The following is a 26,885-nucleotide window of genomic DNA, read 5'->3' on the forward strand; positions in this document are numbered from 1 at the left end:
GATGCGTAACATTTTAAACTGTGGTCAAAAAGCAGCGTTTGAAGACTACTTGTTTTTCAAGGAAATACTAAGGCCTACATGCATTTGAAGTTGATGACATGACACTTCCAAAAGTATTCTTCCATATTATCTAAGGAAGAGTTTAAATTATGTCAAATCATACTACTCACCTGAGTATCAAACACATTTCGAAGAGTTATGCCAAATTGGTTATACAAATTAACACTGTCATTCCGGCAGTCATGAAGAACCTGAAACAGTCATCAGATATTTCATAAGAGACAAATGTAAAACTGCGCATTCATTTTATAACCCATGAATCAGAGTCATCTGTAATTATTTACAATTGCTTGTATTACTGAAAGATTAAGGGACAAGGTATGTATTCACACCAAAACACGGGCATTTCCAGGCCTTCCTTCAACTCACACAAGGGCACACAGCATTTAGTGAACAAAACTAAATGGGTATTTATTGATTAGTGACGATGTGTTACTGATGTAGAGGACAGTGTCAATCTGACCTAGTTTTCTGATATAATTTATTATCTTTTAATTCGTTATTTAGCGATGCTGTATCAACTTCACTATTATCTGCCATACACAATTGATATCGAAATGGTATTTGACCAAATGAGTCCAATGCTTAACTACAGGATTACCTGACATATGCCTTACAACTGAGGAAACTGTACAGTTAGGGTCACATAAGAACAGTTCCTAAACAGCAAATATTGCCGTCATGTCAGTGCTGCCAACTGTTACCAGATATCACACAATCCTACATACTAAATGACTTATTTACTTGCTGTACTTTATGTTGGAAGGTTATTCTAAATAATTCAATGATTTGTAACATATTTTCGTAGGCAAACTATACCAGAAACGGATCAACATGTCAAGTATTTTGTCTGGCAATACGAAATTCATTGGTTTGAATAACAATTGACTCATGAGACCTAACCTAAAAAATGTATTTTGTTTGACCACATGAAATTATTAGTACTAACTCCGAAAACTTACCTGACCATAACGCAACACATAAAATAACTATTTTGTATTAATATTAATACTGATATTAATTAATTATTAGTATGTTCAAATTTCTCTAGCTGCCAGTAACCGGCTCAGATATCTAGTACAATTTTAATTTCATGGAACTCCAGTACCGAGAAATATTATCGATATTTGTATCAGCTGCCAACATACCAGTTACAAAATCACTACCATTTGTAGTATTGTCAGTATCGAAATTCGAAACGAAGTTGGCAAAAGAAAATTCAACCTGCAAACTAGAAAATCACCACAATCCACTAGCATATGTAGTAATGGGGGGGAAAATGGTTAGGTTTCACCCTTAGGGTATGAAGTAAGCTGACCCGGACTATAGTATGGGGAAAATTCCAACCAGTTAATCAGCTCAAGAGACATTCAAACCCACACCTGGTTGAAGCTTCAGAGCACAAGTCCTAGGCTATGTTGGTAGCCATTTGCATGAGAATCTGAGGAAAACTGTGCAGAATATTTCTCAAATAATTTCACTTTAAGGATCGAACCCTGAATACAGCCCATTCGGTAGGAATGAATAAAAACTAAATAAAACAGACTTGGCTATTCAATATAGGTGGTTTTATATACACTCATGTCTTTCAATGGTTGGGATGTATAGGCTTAAACAACACTCAAGCATATGCACTGTTTTTTTTTCTATTACTGAGGAGGGCTCAAAGTCTTGCATTGGAGGCTGAGGCTTATTGTGCTAAGCTGACTTCCTGAGATAGGGATGATTGTTGAATTCCATAGGACCGTATTCCTGTATCATGATTCACTATTTGGTGCCATTTACCGATTCAGCTACGCAACACCCAGGTCCAACGAGTCTGCATGGGCAACCATGAAAGTTCTACAGCCTCTTCAGATCTGTTTGTAAATCACGTTGCTGCATCCTATACTGATCTGAAGATTGCATTAATGTAGGTGTCATGATTCACTATCTATCCATCCCACTACATATCACCCCCGGTTGTCTGCAGTTGCCTCAGATAGGTACCATCTGTATGCAAATCATGGTACTGTACCTGTTGCATCTTTGGTCGATCTGAAACTATTGACAGATGATACTCGAAGTTGAAATTAATGAAGGCAAAATGAGTCATATCCAATGCCGAAAGTTATTCAGCAATTCAGCTTCAATAGTTTGAGGGTGAAAACCTCGGAAAAATTCCAACCCGGATTTTAACATGGACCTACTTATTTCACAGTCACACATGCTAACCGTTACTCCAAAACGGTCGATGTGCACTGGGATGTGACCCCCCCTTTTTTCATGTAGTAAGCTAGTGAGACATTAATGTTTAAGTCTGCCAGCTATTGTCCCTTGCTGCCTCGCATCTGCAGGAACAGACTTTTTTTTTTAGATTTAGATTTTATTTAATAATAACATATACATAAAAACGTTACATTAAAATACCCTCCAAGAGCAAAGCTCGTGTTCGGGGACAGTTCCGTTACATAGATATACGTACTTTGTAGACAAAATACTTGAGAAAAAAGCTCACATAAAGATGATAATAAAATTAGTAAATAATAATACTAGTAATAACTGAGTGAAAAAAGAGACGATGTTGAGATTGATGGATTAACATTAAATTATTATTAGTAGTATAATTAGTGCAGGTCATGTTGATATAGTAACCAAGATAAAATAGAAAAAATACACTTACAGTCTAATAAACCGTGTATAGTTTTTATACGAGACTTATGCAGCGTTGAGACAGAAAACGTTACTAATAAACCGTGAATAAGCTATGGACGTATAAACAGGCTGTAACTATACAATGGGAATTGCTTTGCAGTTATATACACGAAACCCCTTGTTTAAGCATTGTATATAGGGAAAAAATGGCCTCCCCTCTAACAGCTGTTCATATCGACTGTCATTTTATGATGATGGTTATCTTGTAACCACAGAAGAACAAACCAAAGATCATAGAATTATTAGAATAATATTGCTGTAGCTTGTACTCTTTGACCAAAATGTAGTGTGGTAATCGATTAGAGCCAGTTGTACTATCGATATTTAACACGCCACACTAGAGCGCTCTACCGGATGCAGTAGAGAACCTCAGATATTCTATTACCTTTCATAACGAAGTAATGACGAAACTATGACGTTATACTGTTATACACGACGTATGTAGTGATTATTAGTAAGGAATTTACACACGACTTATAAACAAGCTACTCATTGTATAAGTATAAGACAGTTAAACGTCTGTATATAGAGTTTTTATTAGTAAGACCGTTAGGATAGAAATAACTTGTTTTACAATACATGGTACATAATATAAATACAGGGAAGTCTGTCATATAAATTTTTTAATTCTGGATCTGAAAATTTCATTGCTTAAAGTAGTCAATTCTGGATCAAATTTTATTGTCGAATTATACAGACGTGGACCATAATTTGTACTGTGTAGTAAAGCAGCAGATGTGAAACATTTAGGTTCAACTAATTTAAGAATTTCATTTCGTCTTGTATTATGATCATGTGGCTGAGCTACAAAATTCATTCTATTTTTATGATAGAATTTCATTAAAGAGTATTTATAAATTTGGTCAATTCTAAAAACATTCAATTCGGAATGAATCAAATTGGTTGGATAATCCAGTCACCTTTTTTATTTATAATGTTCCATTATTTGAAGAGCTGCCACTATTGGACCGAGAACCTAGTGTTCATGATCGTGTCAGTGTAAATGGGATCAAGGTTTTGACTTGAACTATGAATAATACACTACTAGAGGAGAAAGGAGAAAGATCTATTAACTGTTAAGACCCCACGGCACTTAATAATGCAGAAATATCTCCTCTTCTATTATAGAAGACAGAAGAACCTATTGATGGTGGTGAATCTGGTCAAGAAACAGAAAACATTATTGAACACGATCACTATCACAATGAAAATTCAGAACAAGATCCTCCAATTTCTGATAATGAAGATAACAGTGATCAAGAAGAATGTAATAATACTCAAAAGAGTGAATGGTCTGCTGCACGAATTGGCGTACCTATGCAAATGAAGGAAGACAGATTTTTTGCGAAGAGACTGAAGTACAAAGCACTCCATGTGCCTGCTCATGATAGATAAGTGGGCACATTTTAAGATTTTATAATAGTATTAAGTTTTTTGACTTGTTCCATATTCTAGCTATAAGCATGTATGAATACCATGGAATGTTAATAAATACAATACAATACAATACAATACAATTTACTGGAGGATTAATATTATTACTTTCCAGTAATAATAGGTTGCAACCGCCAAATTACTCTTCAAGGAACGACCACTCATATAAATTGAAGGAAAGAAGACAGAGGACGGACACTGGAAAGTTTTCTTTTCTCAATTGGACTGGAATGCTTTACGTGCAGACTTACTAAAGGCTTTACCAACAACCAAAAACGTATTTAAAAATAGGCTTAAGGACTTTACTAATAGACGATAATTATACACAGTATGTAAAGGATGTAAATGATGTTTTGTTATTGAAGTGTTATTGAAGTGTTGTATCAGTGAAGAATTATGTTGTGTCAGTGAAGTGTGTTGTGTCAGTGAAACATGTTCCTGTCAGGGAAGCTTTATAGTTTATAGTGGCAGTGCAAAGTATTTGAACAGTGAAATGTTTTTGAAGTGTTAGTGAAATCAGGATAGAATCATTGAAATGTGTCGTAGTTCCAGTGCAGTGAGTGAGATGACAGCGAAATGAGTGTAATGTGGAAAGGTACTTGTGCAGATATGAACATATACTCGTGGGTTTTAGTTCGAACTTAGATTTAAGATACAAATTAGATTTAATTTTAAATGTTATTTTAAGTGATAGTGCTTAATTTAATTTAGGATATTCCCTATTATTATTATTATTATTATTATTATTATTATTATTATTATTATTATAAATTATTGTTAGTATTAATTATTGGTATTATTATTAAGTGTATTTTTAATTAACAAGTTTATTATTGTCATTATTGAGTGTAATTAGTTACCACTGCCACCGGGTATATACCCATTGCAGTGTGAATAAATACATACATACAAGTACAGACATACTAACAGTAGGAGCTGGAGAGATTGAGAGTGTAGAATCTAATGGGACAAGGAGGCAACAATGATGCAGTGTGGCACAGTACTGACTGATTCTTTACCAGTTTCATAGTCCTGGTCCCCCCCCCCCCCCCATATTTCAAAGAAGTCGGTGCCTATGACAGCTGACAACAAATCTACAACAGCTCAGTCCACTATCATTTAGCAGAATATAAATAAAGATGGAGCCACCATTTCTATGCAAACTCATTGCATGCACTGATAGAAATGACAGGAAGAAAAGTTGCCCATGCCTGGAAATCACAGAGTTGATGAAAATGTTGTTGTTATTATTATTATTATTATTATTATTATTAACGTGTACTCATACCATAAGAAACACATTATACCAGTAAAACCAGTACATGGTGGTGAAAATTGTGTCACTGATTAATGTAGTAATTTTCTAAATGTTGCATCATTATATATGACTTCATATCACCCAACATATTGAAGATAGAAAGTTTTTTATAAAGATCCACGCTTCAGTTGCATTACCACAGGGAAACACCCACTCACCTTCCATCTGTGTATGTAAGAGGTTAAATAGGCCACAAAAATTTGGTCAAAGCGATAGCACTGATAATTCAATGCATTGGTTGCCAAGTGCAGAATCTGGAGCTCTGAAATGGACAAATTTTACTTTAGCTCCATTTCGAGATTGGACACGAAAATCAACAGTTATTAGGTTTCAATTTCAACATTAAAGTACAAAATTTACATAAAAACTACATGGCACCCTAGAGCAGTCCAAAATCTATATACTTTGCTCTGGGCACAGTAAGGCCCTGCCGGTACCCGTAAGTTATTCATACCAGTCCACAGGAACCTTCTTTTTAATGCACAAGTTCTGAATTCTTTTACTCTTCAGTCGTCAATTTTTATGTGGTCAGTTAAAACATACCGGATATGAGAACATTAAAAATAAGATGAGTGAACTAATATTTTTTGTATTGAAAATCCTCCAAATTCTGCAAAAATATACTGTGAATATGTCTATAAACTATTTAGTTAGATCAAAGACACCAGTACATGAACCTTCAAGTCATGCTATTGCAGCACCACTATCCATATTGATATACTATTAATGTTCCCACGCAGGAAAGTAATTTCAATTCACATTTTCATTTCGAGTAGATAATTCCACACAGCTGATTTCCTTTTCTTGTTTCCAATTAAGCCTGTGGTCGTCAGCACTTGCTGAAATGGGTAACAGGTAAGGAGTGTATCTGAATATGCACTGTTGTGCAGAGAAAGTATACCAAACAACAGCCACGGATGCACGCTAGTGCCTCTCTTATCCACGATTAAGAGACGCACTGTGCTGATGACTGCTAAATTAAGCCATAGCAAGAACCATCTTCCATTAATTTCATGACAAGATATCTAGATGTTCATTGAAAGTGAGAGGTTCTGGTTGGTGAAATGCCTGTAACTTCACTTTCACTACACTCTTCAGGGCAAGATGTGAGATATATTTTAAGCAACATTTTGTTTCTAACCTCTCAATTCATCAAGAAACGGAGGTCTTATATATTACTGCAGCTGTAAGATAGAGATAAATGTAATAGCTAGGCTCTATAAAATGGGTAGAGGGATTAATGAAGACAATCAATACTACCGTACATATGCGAATACTCCGCACAACCTAATTTTAGAGGGAGGGAAAGAAAATTAAAGAAAATTAACTGTAATTTGTGTTTTATTTACAATAAATTAATCCTACATAATGATGTACTCCAAAACTAAATAAAATATCAATTTGTTTTAAGAAACGCATCATAATCTTCACATGCTGTTGTAGAAGCATCTGGGACTCTACCTACAATACCAAAAAAAATAAAAAATAAAAAAGAAAAAAAAAGAAAATAAAAAAGTGAATTACAATTTTTATTAATTTAATGTAAATGTGTGCAATAAAATATTAAAATAAATAATTACATGCTCCTCTACCTTTATTCATCATCACTTTCATCATCATCACTAGCGGAAGAATCATTGTTGTCATCATCTTCTCATAGAGCATCATCCTGAGTTCTGCCAAATGAATTAGTGATACTGTGAAGCGGTATCAATCTTATTTGAAATAATGTGTGCACCCCAGTTTTTCTTTGCTAAATTCCAGAAAAAATATGCGCTGAGTATTTGCGTATATACGGTATTACATAATGAAGATATGGATGTGACTGGATTAATGCAACTTTTGCCAGATTTCATTCACAAAAGTTACAAAATGATGACAGTGGGAATTACTGAAAACATAATTATGAAATTAACTTACATGTGAGGACATCTATGGGATTATAAAGTAACCTTGGCAAACAAATCCATGGTGTTCACGAAACCTCTTTAGCACTGCTTCACCACCTCCAAATGACACTGGATATTTTAGAAGTATTAGTGACAATTTCCCGATTTCATACTCCTTGTTAATTATCGCTATTTTTGGGGTATGGAAAGTTCTGAAAACATTAGATAGTTAAGATAAATGATATATGCGAATTGGTATACTCTCTTAGAGAGTTCATGTAAACCACAAAACAATGAGAGGAATAAGAGCAGAAAATGATATTAGAGCTAGAGAATGTTCCATATCTGATGAAGGCTGGGTAAAGAAAATTTACAGAAGACAAAATTTAATTTTCGATGTAATGGTTCTCTCTCTCTCTCTCTCTCTTTTTTTGGTAGCAGTAATATATGGTGTTGACAGGTTTGTACCGTTTTAAATTGACTATTTAACTATGCTGTATCAACTACAAGATTATCTAGCATTGGTGAAATGGATGATAGTAACACAGTATTTTGGGGAAATTAGACCGAGGATTCGCCATGAATTATTTGACAGTCTCCTTGCAGATGGACACAAACCTCGGGGGTGGGGGGGGGGGAACAACCAGATAATTATTGTCAAAGCAAGATTCAAATCTGGTCCGAATTAGGAAACCAGCTCCTTATATCTCAGCTATGCTAGGAGCGCTATATTTGTTACAGGCACGGTTAAGCTTTTGTAGTACTTAGTATAGACAGTAACAAGAATTTAATGTAGGTTCAAAGCAAATTTACATATACACATGACAAATTATCTCAGTATAGTAAACCCTCGATCTAGCAGACTATTGGGAGCAAAAGGGGGTCTGTTAAATCGCGAATTTTTTAAAACAATATTTTTAAATATAACATTATAATTTGAACATATTAATGTTAGAGGCTTTGTGTTAAATACACGTGCCATTTTTCTGACGTCAACATCATAATATCACCACGTCACACAAAACTAATAACACTTTTATATGGCGTGCTTTGGCTGACAGCCAATCATAATGACGATGGCATCTCATCACCACATCACATAGGAATACATTTATCTCACTATATAAGGTGTGCTTCTGCTGGCGACCACAAATAATAATAATAATAATAATAATAATAATAATAATAATAATAATAATAAATAATAATAATAATAATAAAATAATAATAACAATAATAATAATAAATTAAATTTTAAAATATAACAATAAAACTGTTCGTAAAAATTGTCAATTATAGTCCCGACGCTGTTATTTCCGGCGTGACTCCACCTCTTTGCTTACGTCTTAGAAAGTGAAGGCTCTATAAAGTCTAGGTAGGTAGTATCATTCGCCATTTTTGTTCTTACGTTGCCAAGCTACCATACGAGGAATCTATTTGCCACACCATTAAACATTATCATGTCGTAACTCCTATGATAATAAATCAAACGCAATTTAATTCAGCAAATAATTTAGCGGCAAATAACGTCTTCGTGTGCTTTCTGCGAACGCCAACCAAAGAGCTAAAATGGCAGGCGATTATATTAAGTATTTATCGAGCCTTAAGAAATGAATCAGCGAATCACAAGACGCACACGTTTAAATGTAGCCGACCTGCAACGCGATTGGCTGCCGGAAATTAGAGCGACGGGACTATAAAACTGAAGTCTGTTGAATTGAGGGTTTACTGTTGTAATGTAAAATAACACAACTGCTACTCTATTATCAACACCACCCCACCACTACTCATTTTCGCACCATACACTCTGCCTGGAATTGTGGAAACGCTGTAAAATATTAATAACTTGCAGACCAAAATGTGTCTTACCAAAACTATGTGAGAAATGCAATTGCTGGATTCAGAACTCACCTCACCCTCATTGTTAGTGACTACAAATTTCGTCATTGAAGGCATACTGAATAGGTCAAGTTTTGCAAATACAGAATACTGTACTTTGTACATAAATGACATGGATTTGTTTGCCAAGGATAATTTCCATTTCTTGCTATTTGAAGATTTTTACAACTGAACATTTTTTTGAGTTATTGCTGATTCAATCAGAATACCTCTCATCTTCAACAGCCGCAATAAGACAAAAAATAAATTCTGACATAAGATTTGTCACCTTAAACTGATATTTCTAAACATACACATCAATGCTCACAACAATTAACAATTAGCCTTACCTTTGTAACAGACTCAGATTCCAATAGATGCTGAAGTCCACCAGATGAGACCAGGCCGGGACAAGTGACAAGATCGAAGATGTAGGCTAATCCTGATGAAGTGCCAAGTTGAAACAATGTGAGCTGGCCCTTTACACCAAGATTTATGCCCTCACAGTCGAATGAAACGGCGACCTTCTCTGAAGCTGCTCGAGACATGATATCGTCCACAATCTGCACAAATATTCATATTAACTCCATTACATTTCAGTCTTACTGTACTTTATTCATTACACAATTCACAATGTTACATAAAGGGTGTATCAACAAACTAATGTGATCTTATATTGCTTGCTCAGACAAAAGAAATCCAAAGGGAACAAAGAATTTTTCCTTTTTTAACTTTCAGAATGACTCTGGGACTCAAACTCTTTCCTTTCCTTCTTTTTTTTTTTTTTAAGAACTCTTCCTTCTGTATCTACTAAACAGATGAAGATAAGCAGTGTAATTTGACCACACATGCTTTACATTCCATATTATATGCTGTAACTAATAAAACTTCATGTTGTATTAGTGGTGCTTGTCACTATTTCTTCAAACTTCTGTCTGTTAATTTACATTCCCATAAAATCACCAAAACTGAACAGTCATTGCAGATGGAAGAACTTCATAATCTTCCTTTCCACTTGCATCATCATATGGGGTGATAGACAGTCAAAAACTCGTCTCATAAATAGGGTTTAAGCTAGAAAATAAATAATTGTCGCAAAAATGCACAAATGAAAAATTATATTTGTGCAAATTTCGAAATGCTTGTGCAATATTATAAATAATTGTGAAGAAAGATAATATTAATAAAGTATACACAAACAAAAAGTTATGTAATTTGTTTCTTGGAGTTGTATTACTTTCAGTCCATCTTATCACACTCTAGATATACTTACGTAAGTAAATCATTACACGTATGTATGTTTAGAATCAATTACTGCTAAATTTATATCACATGTATTATACAGTGAAACCTGTTCAAATCGGAACCTGAACAATCCGGAATCCTGTCTATTTCGGAACAATTTATTGGTCCCGGCGAAATTTGTGTGTATTATGTGTAATTTTTCCTGAATAAAACAGAAACTGTCCAACGCAGAAACGGAAACTGTCTGCTACTGTTCAAAACGGAAACAACATTTTGGACACACACTATATTTTGTAACTATATTTTGAAACAGCGTGTAATTTCAAGGAATATACGAAATATGTAGGTCACTAAGACAAAAACAAGTTTTCTTTGCAAAATTGTAGAGGGTACGAGGGCGTGTTGGCCTGTTGGTCATAAATTTTATTACCCTGTTGACTAGGCAGACGAGTCCCTTCAAAGATTTTCACACCCGTATACTGTCGTAGCTAAACGGAGTGCAAGTGTAGTGATTTCCAGGTAAAAAAAAAAAAAAGTTGCATAAAATGTGACATTAACATTAAGTGATGAAGTAAAATTTATCGAGATAAAGGAAAATTAGAAACAAAGTCTATGTGAAATAATATTGAAGTACAGTTGTGGAAAACTCAGGTGTGACACCTTAAAAAATAAAGATCATAATGAGTGAGTGGTGTGTGGCCAATATTGGTGACATAAAAGGAACCAGAAAGCAAGTGTTTAAGTGAAAATAAATGAACTGTTGTGAGAGTGAGTTCTTCATGACCTTTCAAAGAACAAGCCAATTTCTGGATCTGTTCTGCAACGCAAGCTATTGAACTGGGGAAGAAATTAAATAAACCAGAATTCAAGGCTTCCAATAGATGGCTCCTAGTCCAATTAATTAATAATGTGCAGTGATATGCAGTACAGTATTAGAGTATAGTGTTAGATATTAAATAGAATGAGATTAGTGAACTTTAGCAATGTTTAATGACTAATGAGTTACGATAATATTTACACAGAAAATGAGATTTTTATCAAGATGATTCACCAATGTAATAAGCGACAGAAAGCTGATTTAATGTGATGAGTGTTAAACGGAATATTTTGTACTTCTTGCAGTTTGCGGCATGCCATTTTGTTTTTCATGTATATGAATGACAAAATATTCAATTTTAATGTCACACCTGAATAACACGGAAACCTGTCCACAACGGAAAAAAAATTAGGATCATGTCACTTCCGTCTTGAACAGGTTTCACTGTATATTATATACGCTATTTTATGGACACTATAAACATTGAAATTCTTTACTAGTAGATCCTTCAAGATTTATTGTTAACAGAGTGCTAGCTCTTTTTACTGAAAGGCAGTTTCTAATTCCAGTTTTTACAAGTCCATGCAACTAAGCCCTCGCTCGCTCACAATTCACAGTATGCAATTGAAATATATAAATCAATTAGAAGAAATTGTTCTAACTTACATGAACTGAACCAACCCTTTGAAATCAATTCCTGAACATCTATTGCCCAATATCTTTTTGAACATTGCCCATGCCATTAGCATTTCATTTAAATTGAGATTAGTTCAAACACATCTCTGATTTCATTTTCTGCATTCTCCATTTCAGTTCTCAAGTCTAATGCTTGTAGGCCTAACTATGCACACAGTTTGAGGAGAAGGTTTTGATAGGCTCATTAACAGTTCCTTCATGATAATTAATTATTTTGATTGCAGCTAAACAAATTACAGTAAAACCTGTGCAAGGCAGAGACTTGTCCAATATGAACACTTTTTTTAGTCATGGCAGATAGAATAGGCATTATAGTGTCAATGCAGAAACAAAACGCATTTCAGGAATTTACCAAAAAACTACAGTGAAACCTCTCATTTACGGACATCGAAGGGACATAACAATCTGTCCGCATCTGGGAGGTGTCCTTTATTGGGAGGGAGGCTCTCCAATCTAACTGTAAATTGATAATATGCATTATGTATCCCTTCACGCTTTGAACAAAATGTATTACTGTAGTATAATTCTAAATACAGTCTACTGTACTGCAATACATTCTTTGCAACTTTGAACTACAGTAAGTAAGATCAAAAAAGGAAAATACAGTACTGTGCCATGCAATTTTATTCTGGGTCTACAGTTATGCAGTACTGTAATTTACAGTTTTCAACTTAACCTTTAAGTTCAGGTGCCATGTCTCTCGAAACAGAACAACTGATTGAAGTGAAGAGAATAATCCTACTAACCCTATCATGTGTCGAATACAATTTCACGATCGCGGAAACCTTGGACCCATCAGACAGGTTAAATTTGATGACTTAATCTACGCACTTCCAGTTAACAAGGGGTAGCCGGCTGGGCTGGTTGTAGCCTACGAGACCCTTATTGTCTTCTTTCATGTTGAGGAATTTCTGTACAATTCTTAAAACAATAAATTTTCTATTTTTGTAACACATTAGGTCTTGAAATCCAAGTTCTGTCCGTAGTCAGGAGGTAAAGCAAATTTTAGGACTGTGAAACAGCTGTCCGTGTCCGTGTCTGAGAGTGTCCGTAAACGAGAGTTTAATTTATCATTATTTCTATATTATTTCAGTTGGGATATAAAAATATGTCCGTACATGAGGAGTGTCCGTATCTTGGAGGTGTCCGTAAGGAGAGGTTTCACTGTACTTCTATAATGCGGAAAAAAATTGTACTCTTTTTGTACACAATATCTTTAATCACTCAGTCTGGTTATTAATGCCAGCCAGCGAGTTATTTGTATGGTGACTTCAAACTCTGCAAAACTCGAGAAAGTTTGAGTATTACTGTATAGAAAGAAAAGCAGTTATTTGCTATGGATTTTCTCAGAAAATTGTAAAAGGATTAGGACACAGGGCGGTACAAAACCGCAAATTCCTAGTTAACTACGCATCACTGACTGCCCTATGCTGAAATTCACTGTGCTAACAGTTAAAGGAGCATGAGGGAATGGGCATGAAAGCTTCCAATTCGTGGAAAAAAGTTATTACTGGCCCAAACAATATTGTAAACCACTGCCAGACACAACGGCAAAATCGTATGCGACACTGTCACTGAATGCAAAAATTAGTTATTGAAGCAAAGCACTTGGTACGGGAAATTATGATGTAGTTCAAGTGTGGCAAAACGAAAATTTATGACATAATTAAAAAAAATAAAATAATGAATAAATGGCTGCAACAAAATGTTCGAATGAAAAGGAAGGCAAACCGGGAATAAAGAAATCAAGAAGAACGTAATTATACTGTAATAATAACAGAAGTGCAGCACCAACATTCAGCAGTACGGTATTGCTGATGTTCACTCACAAAGTTATGTAATAGTGATTATTTTATTACAAAGGTCCTTAACACAATTTATACGGCATTTGATAATGGCAAAAATGCTGCAAATCAGTGCTCCTAGCAGTGACCAATGAAATCTTGTACTAAGTAAAGAGCAGGGATTGTTTCATAAATGTGCAATATTGAAAGTCTCGAAGTAGCCATGTTTTGTAAATACAGTGGTTGTTTCTGATTTGTAGTAAACAATACAGTCCTAAAGATACGAACAAAGGTGCTTCATAAAAATCCAAGTTGCAAAAGAAAAACATGCAACTTAGTGCTTTAGGGCATTACAAGAAGACTGTGGGAGAAAAGTCCTATCATATTGAACTACTGAAAGTTGGGTGAAAATTAGGCATTTGCTTCCAATCGAGACTTGACATCCACAGAGCTTTAGATTGAGCAGTGAGAGAGATATCAGGAAATGCTGTTGCAGATGGAGTCTGCAGTCTTCCAAGAATTTGGCAAAGTATTGTTGGCATGGTAGGAGACTATATTTGAAGTATGTAGGGTAATGTTAAAAGTAATCTAAATAAATTTAGTGTGAAACAGTAACTATGTTGCCATTACTTTTCGAATGCCCTAGTATTTAAAATCAGATTTTGAGCAGTTTTCTATAATGCAGTAACTTGTCCAATTCTGAAAAAAATTTTCAGTCACTTGCAATTCTGCTTTGAACAAATTTTACTGTGTATGTACTAATATAACATACCAATAATCGTAATTGAGGACTTCACCTGAATAACGGCGTATACCCTTATAAGCCCGTTTTCTGACGATCAAGGGATTAGATAGTTGAATGCGTATAGTATACTGTAGCAAATTTTCGTAAGTCTAGCTTCAATACGTAACACAGGACACAATGTTACGTGTTTACGTTGAACGAGTGAACGCACCTACTACAGTGGCAGTCACAGTCACATGCTGTTGCAAGCCGTAACTGTAGTAGGCTAATATTCGATGTTTAGGCCTACTTCAGGTTGTTAGTTGCAGCAGTGAATCATGACTGAAAATATTGGAAAAAAGAAGCTTGTGAGCAAAACTAAATGGAAAACCGAGGAAAGGAAAATTAATAGAAACAGTGGCAAGTCATACACAACTTATACATGCAAGGAAATGAAAGAGAAGTCATTTACACCTGTAAAAATATTATGTATGAAAATGTGTACACATGAAACTTCAAAGGACGATCAACTATCTATTTTAAACGCTTTTGGGACATGGATTCGAAATTACAACAATATCATTTTATCACTTCTTACCTTGAAATAGTGAATCTAAAAACTAAGAAGCTTCAGTCTTTCAAGAATAGGGATAATATTTGGAAATATAGTGTTTTCTGTAATGGGGGTAAAAAATAGATGTCAAAACTTTCTATTGAGTCTATTGCAAATTTCAGAGAAACGATTAACAGCAGTTCAAGTGACATCCTCAATGATAAAACGGGTACACACTTAAATCGTCCTCATACAATCATGAAGCAAAAGTATAAACAACTGCAATACAGTACATCAGGGGTATTTTCAGCTTGAACCTCATAATCTGCATCATTTGTTTCCTTCAAGATTTGGAAGACGGTAATGGAAGTGTCGCAGATGAAAATTTTTTGAGTCCAACACAAATGAACCCAGTGTCTTTGAAACCCTCCAAGGCGGAGGACTGAAGAGATACAGTATCTTACAGTTTTTAGATGAACATGGCTAAAGTTGGCTGAACTCAATGCTGAATAAAGTCGGGATATCATCACACAATGGTGAAGATGACTCTAGCAACAATAGTGATGATGTATAAAGAAGAAAATCACATAAAGACAAGAAAACCATAAACTAAAAATGTAATGTTATTTTGTAGGCCTACTTGTGTAATTATTCAATATGTTTATTTAGTATGGTATGGTAAATGTATATTTTATTTTGTTGAATTTATTTTATTTTACTTTTTAAGGCAAACTTATTATTAAAGTACGATATGTTCCCATATATAATTAACTTTCATGCAAAGTTAGACACGTACGACATCAGAATAATTAAAAACAGTACTAAAACATACCGTCGCCGGAAAAAGGGTGTATACAGAGTTCCATATTATATTTATTTACTAGTAGCAGAACATACTATTTGCTGTTATGTTTCAATAATTTTATTTTAAATGTCCCCGAAACTATTTAACAGTAATGAAAAACTTTTTCGACGCAAATATAATGAACCTGACAGCTTACAAACATTGAAATTAGTTTATATCAGAACTACATTTTGCTGTATACGCTCTTATTCGGGTGACGTCCTCAATTATGATAAATTGTTTCACACACCTGAAGACTCTCTTTGACAGTAACGATGACCTTTGTGGATTGTAACAACTTGACTTTCCAAACATCGCCACCAGGATTTCCGCCAGTTGCCAAGGCATTATTTGCCAACGAAGTGGCAGCGTAACTTCGATCCCTCTCTGTGTTATCTGCAATAGTTTTCATTACAAGTGAGTTGATTCGCTGCTTCAGTGTCTGGTTCTGGAGTGTAGGAGGAGGTTGAGGGGGAGAGGGGGGCTCGATGTTATTGTTCACACTGGATAATGTTACAGGATTTGAGCTTACATTCATTACATTGTTATTGTTGTTATTGTTATTCTGGTGGTTGGGGGAACACTGCTGGGGGCTGGGCTTACAGGACCTTGTGGGGGAAGTTTGAGGAGGAAGGGAAATCAGTGTCACGAGATTTGACTGCACGTGAAATGCATCGGAGTGCATCTTGAGGAACGTCGACAGATCTTGGGGAGTCTTGAACATGCACGCCCACTGATCTTGAGGGATGCGAGATGAGGCAACTGCATGGAACAGCTGGTCCACCAACATCGGACCTTTCATCTCGACACATTGGGAGAGGAATCCTAGCAGTCGTGAAGTCACTGCAGGATCCACATGAACCTGAAACACAGCAAACTATATTAGTATAAACCCAAGCAAGGGATTTATATAATCAAAGTATAAGCATTTTCATAAAATAAAATATAGAAACTTTTTGTTAAAGTACAGATAAATTAAGCAGATTCAAATATAAAAAATTCTATGACCACGTGATTTTCTCATGAAGGATAATGTGATCAGTGGTGAGGAATAAACAGTGATGGTACTAATGGTGATGATGACGATGAAAATGTCTGGTCCATCCACAGACAATGGAAGATACTGTAAACAAGATACGAGTCATGTACGAGGATCCAATGATTCAACAATGTCACTCTGGCCTCCACGATCGCCAGACATAACCCGCGAATTCTTTCTGTGAGAGTATACCAACGACTTCATGTCTGTCCCATGCTGCAGAACCTGAATGACCTGAGACAACGCATCACAAAAGCAGTGGAGTCAATGTCCAAGGACATGCTGGCATGAGTGAACAGAACTGGAGTACTGTCTCGACATCTGTCGTGTCACCAACAGAGCTCAAATCGAGCTTTTGTAGTGCACATTGGAAGTTAATGCGTCTTTCCATGTTAATACAGTTGTGTTAAGCTCCATCAGTTATAAATAAATCAGCTTTATTTTCGCACCATTCTTTTTTAATCACTTTCAGTCTTACTAATAAACCGTGTATAGTTTTTATACGAGACTTATGCAGAGTTGAGACAGAAAACGTTACTAATAAACCGTGAATAAGCTATGGACGTATAAACAGGCTGTAACTATACAATGGGAATTGCTTTGCAGTAGTTATATACACGAAACCCCTTGTTTAAGCGTTGTATATAGGGAAAAAATGGCCGCCCCTCTAACAGCTGTTCATATCGACTGTCATTTTATGATGATGTTTACCTTGTAACCACAGAAGAACAAACCAAAGATCATAGAATTATTAGAATAATATTGCTGTAGCTTGTACTCTTTGACCAAAATGTAGTGTGGTAATCGATTAGAGCCAGTTGTACTATCGATATTTAACACGCCACACTAGAGCGCTCTACCAGATGCAGTAGAGAACCTCAGATATTCTATTACCTTTCATAACGAAGTAATGACGAAACTATGACGTAGCTGTGTAACAGTTGTACTGTTATACACGACGTATGTAGTGATTATTAGTAAGGAATTTGCACACGACTTATAAACGAGCTACTCATTGTATAAGTATAAGACAGATAAACGTCTGTATATAGAGTTTTTATTAGTAAGACTGTAAGTATATAAAATCCCTCACATCAACATAATATTTGTAGTAACCTGTTCTAGTTCGTAGAATGGTTGTGGCTCCCTGCCTTCCCACTCCTTCAGCACGACAGTTTCTTCCCCCACGACGAAGGACTCAGGATACCGAAGAAGAAAATCGCGAAACTCTTTCACATGCTGACCTGAGATGTGACGTACTTCTGGAGAAGCTTGTGATCTGTGTCCTGCAATATGACAAAGAAAGCCATTATTTCACCTCTTCTTGCAGCTAAACCAAATGCTTATTTTACCTTTCACACATCAAACCTCATTTCGTACTCAACCTCAACCTCTCCTGTGCATGCTGACAGTAGTGTAAAGAAAATACACCCCTCGTCTTTGTATCAAATGCTACTTCTAATTTGATGATAGTTAAAGACAGGATTGTTAAACCATTATTAAATACAATAGTAAGTAAGCAGGAGTCTTCTAATGCAAAGAAAACTTTTAATACCAATAAAGCTTACAGCTGAAAGGTTACTACAGTAATTCTGTTAACATAAAAACAATGTAGTTGGGATAGAATGTTTGATATCTCATTTCCATTTGCCTGAAATGCATATTTGAAAGAAAACAATACACCTGGATTGCCTGTTGCCAATAAGCCAGCATTTCCAATGCTCTGATTTCCAAACTCCTGAAAATATCAACTAACATTTCTTTCGTAAGGAACACGTGTATGGAACATGCTGCATATAGGCCTATACAGGTTTTCCAAGGAGCTACAGCCCTTTAAGGGCCCAGAGCGACCATCTGGCTGCTGGCCTCAGATCCACATGCCAAAGCAGACCCAGCCATCACACAACCAGAGCGGAGGTATCATGTGGTTAGCATGATTATCCCCCCAGCCATTATAGCTGGCTTTCATATCCAAATTTCGCTACCTATTGTAGCTACCCAAGCATATACACAGGTTACTTGGCGTAATTTCTAATCTGACACTATCAAAGCATCACTACTAACTGCAAGTGCACAGTTACTCAAACTTGTACTGTTACTATGAATGTAATACGGTATATCTGATATCTTTTATCTCACACAGGCCTACATAAATTCCACAAGGGTAGCTGCCCTTCAATGGGCTGTCAAGTTTGCAAATTGACTCTACATATGATATACCAAAGCAACTTCAGGAACCTACATTGGAGAATAATCTACGATTGTAGAAAGTAAGTATTGTGTAGTACACAGAGGACAGACATCCATATATGGTGTATAAGCAGTGCTCACAATTTGAAAAGAGAAACTTTTAACTTTGTAAAAGCAAAATATTTTAATTTAATTTCTTATAAGTTTCTTTCACTACTATCACCGCTTGCTTTAAGGGGAAAGGATGGTATTATTTTAAAATTTTTTCCTATTTTGTGTAAAATATTAATTTTTTGTATGTAGAGAGCTCATAGCTGTGACAACTCAACCAAATAAAAATATATATTAAAAAAATTATTTGGGGGCCCAAATTTGAAAAAAATATACCCAATGCAGGATTGTACTAAAACCGATATATCTAAACTGTTTTTAAAGATAAATTGAAACAATTTTTTACAACGTATTTGCAAAAGCATGTTCTACAAACTGTCTGTAACAGAATTTTAATATTAGTCCCTACGTTTGTAAAATAAACAATTAAAATTTAATAACAATTTTATGATTTCCTTTCATGCAAACAAACGGACGTATTTTTTTAAATAAATCAATTAACAAAATTCTGTTACAGAGAAACGTTTCCTAATAGTCTAAAGAATGTGTGTTCTAAATTTCATGCATTTATCTTTAATAGTTCAGAAATTATATCCATTTTTGTCTGGAAATGTAGTAAAAAAAAATGAAGTTACTGGAAACCGATATAAGCGGGCATGTGATTTAAAAATCCATAGCGCAGGAAGTTTAAAAATGACGTACCAACATCCGATAAGGGCACAAATACCCACAAAATGTTATGCAATGCATTCCACGCATATCAAAGGATATTTTAAAGAAAAAGAAAATTTTATGAAAATTCAATTTACCGGAAACAACAATAAATGTGGGCGAGTGATTTAAAAATTCATAACGCAGGAAGTTTAAAAATGGCGACTCAACATCCGATAAGGGCACAAATACCCACAAAATGATATGCTATGCATTCCACACATATCACAGAGTATTTTAAAGATTTTTTTTTTAATTTACTCATTTTTCACCAAAAAATACCATCCTCTCCCCTTAACCTAACTAGCTTCCCACCACTTCAAATAATATTCAGTATATTCATGAAAGGATTTTTGGGACGCCCAACTACCGAAACTAATGGCAATAGGTCTCACTGAGTTCCTTCAAAGATACGAAAATTCCATTGCATTTTTTTTTTTTTTTGGATCTTGAAGTGGATATCACTAACGCAATTATCAGTTCAAAATATGTTGTTGCGAAGGTTTTATTAATCCTTACGTTCACTCAAAAATAAAATGCGTTGTCTTCATAAACCAAGTAAAAAAGAATATTAATAATGCAATCAATGTGAAAGGCTTACATCTCAGAACAAAAAAAGAATACTTCTTTCAATTTACTGATTGCTATTAGAACAAACATTTACTTCCAATAAAGTGTTACAATTTTCAATGTAAAAGTAAGTTGCATGGAAAGAAAGATAAAAATATAGGACTGAAACGAAAATTAAGTTTTTAAGATTAGCTAAAGATGCATAAGAAGGTGCAGAATGAGAGCAGCAGAAAAATAAAAGACACATAAATTGGAAAGTCACATGTAGACAGAATGCCAGACAACCAGATTCATAAAGGACATTAATTTTATTAAGACTATTAGAAAGACAGTGGACCTATGAAGCTGAAATAGGCTGCGAGAAAATATACAATATACAGGGTGGAAGTGAAATAACACTGCAGACTCTGAAAGAGACGATAGGGTGCACTTAAATGCACGGAAAATCTGTATTATGTTTCGTGATTAAATGCACGGTTCATTAGAAAATTAAGTTGGAAGTTTCAGCAGTCTGACAAAATCGCTGATAACATACCACTCTTTCTCCTTGTAATAGAGATGTAAGAGGTCAATGAACACATGAACACATGTTTATCTCCCTACCTCCCACCTTTTCTCAATCGTACTATCAGGGACTGGAATGCTTTATGTGCAGACTTACTAAAGGCTTTACCAACAACCAAAAACGTATTTAAAAATAGGCTTAAGGACTTCACTAATAGACGATAATTATACACAGTATGTAAAGGATGTAAATGATATTTTGTTATTGAAGTGTTGTATCAGTGAAGAATTATGTTGTGTCAGTGAAGTGTGTTGTGTCAGTGAAACGTGTTCCTGTCAGGGAAGCTTTATAGTTTATAGTGGCAGTGCAAAGTATTTGAACAGTGAAATGTTTTTGAAGTGTTAGTGAAATCAGGATAGAATCAGTGAAATGTGTCGTAGTTCCAGTGCAGTGAGTGAGTTGACAACGAAATGAGTGTAATGTGGAAAGGTACTTGTGCAGATATGAACATATCATACGCGTGGGTTTTAGTTCGAACTTAGATTTAAGATACAAATTAGATTTATTTTAAATGTTATTTTAAGTGATAGTGCTTCATTTAATTTAGGATATTCCCTATTATTATTATTATTATTATTATTATTATTATTATTATTATTATTATTATAAATTATTGTTAGTATTAATTATTGGTATTATTATTAAGTGTATTTTTAGTTAACAAGTTTATTATTGTCATTATTGAGTGTAATTAGTTACCACTGCCACCGGGTATATACCCATTGCAGTGTGAATAAATACATACATTGTATATGACTACAATGTTGCAATCTGTTCACATCGTTTCATTCAGTGGCTTGAAATTAGTGGTTTTTAAATTAAATTTACACGAAAACCATCCACGATACTGAAATATGCCAGAGGGATAAATGATTCTTTATTACATTTTATACCTATCGATATGGACAAAAATCACGATCCTACTTGCAATAGTCATTGAATAGGAGGGTGTTAAAAATTTGGGAAAAACATTTTTTTTCTGAGAAAACTATAACTTTCCACCAATATGATACTACAGGAGTTATTTGCTCTGAAAATCTGCAGTGTTATTTCACTTCCACTCTTTATATATGCTCAAGACAAAACTGTGTGCGATTTTCAGTTTCAATTACAGTGAAATCCTAACAATATGCGCCTATTTATTATGCTATTTCAGATTATATGCTCTATTCTCCCGGTCCCTTGACATTCCATATATAAAATCAAATGAAATTCACAGCTTAATATGCTCGTCATCCCATTTAAGATGCCTCCATTCATTGTCTATTTTTATTTTATTGGGTTATTTTACGACGCTGTATCAACATCTAGGTTATTTAGCGTCTGAATGATATGAAGGTGATAATGCCAGTGAAATGAGTCCGGGGTCCAGCACCGAAAGTTACCCAGCATTTGCTTGTATTTGGTTGAGGGAAAACCCCGGAAAAAACCTCAACCAGGTAACTTGCCCCGACCGGGATTCGAACCCGGGCCACCTGGTTTCGCGGCCAGACGCGCTGACCGTTACTCCACAGGTGTGGACTTCATTGTCTAAAAATGCTTAAAATACCAAGAGTATTGAGAAAATCTGTCTGGGATTCTCAATTTACTATTAGCACCTGCAGCCCTGCACGTCAAGGGCATGTTGAAGTCTGTGTTTGGTAAATGCAATAGAATTGAATTCGGCCCTTTTACCTGCAATGCTCTGTACAGAGATTATGCTCGTCTGGTTCCGAGAAACTGCCACTGTTGTTAGTAACAGGCAAATCCCACAAACCACGCTGTTTCAAGAAAGTTAAGAATTTGCCACGCAATTACAAAAGCCAAGCATGTCCATGGATGTATGGGACCTGTCTGTCAAAATGATGGCAATTCGCAAGATATTGCTGTTTGTCAACAACTGCCCTGCACACCCCAAAAATTAATATTGAGCTTGCATATTTACTTCCTAACTACAACTAATGGATCCAGACATAATAAAGATGTTAAACCACTTCTATTGCAAGCCTGTAGTCCTGTGTTACCTCGAATCAACCAACAATGTCGATAGTGCTGAATGCAATGAATTTCATCAGGCAGTGTGGAAAGGAATGGATCCCCAGATTACTGTCAACTGCTTTAGGAAAATTGGATATTCTAAAGCAAGCAACTTGATATCCTTTATTCAGGTGTGCTTCCAAACAGGGGCAGCAGCATTTTCCCTAAGGTTAGAGCCCAGTTTAGGTATGTGTGTGTGTGTATTAATCGGGAAAAATGTCATATAAACATGCGTCCTATTCTCAATATTTTCTAGCACCTAATTTTCGATTAATATATACACACCTGAACTGGGCTCTAACCTTAGAGGAAATGCCGCTGCCCCTGTTCGGAAGCGCATCCCTTTATTCCACTAAAAGTATGAAAATTATTGGAATAGTTTCCTCAAGACACTAATTCCTTTAAATTTTAATTTTTCAATAGTCTATCACGTACTTTTCTTGTGTTCTCGGAAATTTTTTCGGAAAGGAAAGAATGTAACTCTTTATCCTGGAAAATTGTATTATTGTAATATACTGCATTGTTCAGATAAATGTTTATGCTGTATTACCTCCCTGTCTTAAAACAGAATGAATCCTAAAATGCGCTAATCTTATTAATACACAGTTCTGCATCTTACGAAGGTTTCACTGAATATTCAAGGTGAATAAAAAAGTTCATAATATTAATATGTTTAAGTAGTTATACACAATTTTGCTAAACATTCAGAATACGAGATACCTATAGCCAAAAAAAAAAAAATGTGATTTAAGATTTTGACAAAATATTAAGTACAGAGGTGAAGTGTTGAACTTGTTTGATAATACTAATACTTCTGCAAATCTGCTATTTTTGGAATAGTAATGTTACAAGCTTTGTTAATGATAAATCTCATTAGCTATACAGTACCGCATGAATGTAAAATAATGCATATCCCTCCGAAAATCTTCAGGACATCAAGTAACATCTAATTTTTAGACCTCAGATATTGACAGTCTATGGTCTTCGCAAAACATTAAAATTTGGGCCGATCACAATTAATATTCTTCATGAAGACAGGAAACAGACCGTTAGGTCTTCAAAGAACGGCACTTATTTGTGTCCAAGCACATTTTACTATGGTATTGCCATTAGCAAGTAGCAGGTAGCAGAGGGGACGATACTCGAAATACACCGAAAAATGTACATAGTGAAAGCTTTACTTTTGGAAAGAATTTCACATTATTAGGCCTACTATTCTAAAATAAAGGAATCTTTGGGATCCCTTGCGAGATTGGAAGCTATATGATCAAACGTGACAGTACTGCCAGTAACTAAAATGGAAGTATCCTGAGAAAATCCGCACCAATAAATTCTTGTGTATCATTACTACATATCAGCATTAATTTACCTAATTCTCAGTAACTTGGCATACTTGGCCTGTAGGCCTAGTTTTCTTAACACTGATACATCATGTCATAGAGGGCCATAAAATTGAACTCGCGGAAATGTAAGAGAAAGCTATGCATTGTAAGTATTAATAAATCAGTAAATTCCACGCACTTAAATCTACCGAAATTATTTCAGCACTTACTTCGTAATGTTTATATTTGTTTTTCTGTCACTTCTACCTGAAATGGTTAAACAAGACCATTTTTGGTTTAGATCTTTACGCCAAAATTACATTACTTTTGTAATTTCGTTGTGTACATTCTCAGGCTATTATGTTTTCAAGGTTAAATCTGACATTTGGAAGGGCTCCTAAATACGAGAGGCAGATAAGAATTGCTAGGTAGTCGAAGTGAAATTTTTAGGTTGAAGAATATGACGCTTAATCAAAACGTACATACTTGTACTTCACATGAGGGGAATCCCACATGAATCTAACCATATACAAGTCCTAGATCAAACAGTTAACAATTATAGCCTATAATTTTATATTCTAACATTTGACACGATAAACGACAATTTGTAAATAAATAAAAAAATTAGGCCAATATAGACACGGTTTAAAATATTTTCATTGCTACTTGGAGTAACAAATGTTTAAATTGCTTAATATATATTTACACATTCAATTTGAAACGATAACACTCCTTACTATTACACCACGATATATACAAAGCTGATTTAAATATATTATCTCAGAGTGATGGTTAGGTTGAAGAGATGTTAAGATTAAGATGTTATAAAGAGCCTTACTGTTAAGTTAAGCTGGATAGAAGATGCATTTGCTACACAAAGTTAGGTTAAGTTGTTACCCAAGAGGCTCTTGATGGGGACCTCAGTTCCTGGCCCATACTGCATGAGCTTGTTGCTGAAGTATTCGACGGCTTCTTGAGCATAGTCCCTCTTTCCGCCAACATATTTGAGACCACTGTCCTGTTGAGTGTCCGCAGGGGCAGCAAATGCATTCACATACACATAATCTCCATCGATGGAGAAAAGAGATGGGTACTGAGTCAAGAACTTTCTGAGTCCAGACTGTGATCCTCCAGCAATTTGTCGCATTTCTTTTGTAAATCCTTTTGCGCCAAACTGACAGCTCAGGTCGTGTAACGTCCTCGGCCCACCCTTATCTAAAAGTCGCTCCAGAAAGAAAAGCAAAGTGAGGTTGCGAACAAGTTCATACTCACTGCTTTCCATTGTAGCTTTAATTTTTTAAAATTAAATATAATATGTGTTCCCAGTTACTAAATTATATTCAGTGTACTTCCCCGGTTAACTTGATGGTGTTGTATTTGTCGCAAACGGCGTCTTATCTTCGTTAGAAGTCCGACACAACGGACTTCGCGAAAATTAGGACATTCTGTAAGCCGACATGTTGCATTCCTGACCTCATATGACGTTTCACCACCTCTGTCAAATTAGAAATGCTGCCCTATGTAGTCACAAAATTAATAAATATTTTTGAGAAGACAAATCATATTGAAAGCATTCTGAAATAGTCCACAAATTTCATGTTTCTAAGATTTATTTCGTAACATATCCACGATAATTCAGTAATTTATACAGAATAAAGTAAAACAGTGATTTTTCATATCAGTGCCATCTATCGTTTCGAAACGTATCTTAATGTCGAATTGCCATCGGATTATGCATTAACAAGGTAGGCCATGTCTGGTTCTATTGAATGAATTGCCTCATACCACAGTCTAGTATATAGTCACGAGCTCAATACGTAGTAAATATGCATTCATAGATAGTTACTAACCATTACAGACAATGCGAAATAGTACCTGCACAGTCTATTGTTTCTAGTACCCTCTAAACTCAAACTTCGTGACTGTATATACTAGACTGTGCTCATACCCTAGATCATATGCTCATACTCATATACCGGCAATGGCTGAATATAAAATACAGGTATTGGTACCAGACCCCTATCGATTCATTCATATTGTTCTGCCTAACTACAGGTCTTTCACTTCAAACCCAGCTTTCTCTAATTTTTCCTATTTTACTACTAATCGATAGTGTTCATGTAAGTGTGACTTCTTTAGTTATTATTTCTATGAATAGATGGCGAGAATAAGTCAGTGTCACCAATAGTACATAAAATATACCCGCACTATAGATTTCAAAATTTCATCCAACTTAGTTGATTGTAAAACAAAAATAATTTTAGCGGGAAACCTCTAATATTGTCAATTATGAAAATAATTCATTCTTAAGCCCTATTCAGACGATGCTTGTTTCCGTGAAGGATTCCAAGGAGGCTGCACTGATGGCTACCCTGCATGCTTACCGAGCCCCTACCACGCCGTAGCGGAAAAGTAAGAAATGTTC

General features: G+C 35.1%; 1 protein-coding gene across 1 annotated transcript in view; it reads right to left on the reverse strand.

Moving 5' to 3' along the window:
• The window catches only part of egl (Egl_like_exo domain-containing protein), a 48,523-nt gene extending 22,575 nt beyond the window's left edge, over nt 1–25,948 (reverse strand). Inside the window, exons 1-5 of the mRNA XM_069836910.1 lie at nt 25,358–25,948; nt 18,092–18,261; nt 16,187–16,798; nt 9,624–9,836; nt 171–251 (exon numbers count right to left, since the gene is read on the reverse strand). Coding sequence (XP_069693011.1) covers nt 171–251; nt 9,624–9,836; nt 16,187–16,798; nt 18,092–18,261; nt 25,358–25,742 — 1,461 coding nt within the window. The 5' untranslated portion in view covers nt 25,743–25,948. The remainder of the gene's footprint in view (nt 1–170; nt 252–9,623; nt 9,837–16,186; nt 16,799–18,091; nt 18,262–25,357) is intronic.
• Between the last annotated feature and the right edge of the window lie 937 nt (nt 25,949–26,885).

The sequence above is a fragment of the Periplaneta americana genome, chromosome 10, assembly GCF_040183065.1.
Source record: "Periplaneta americana isolate PAMFEO1 chromosome 10, P.americana_PAMFEO1_priV1, whole genome shotgun sequence".
NCBI lineage: Eukaryota > Metazoa > Arthropoda > Insecta > Blattodea > Blattidae > Periplaneta > Periplaneta americana.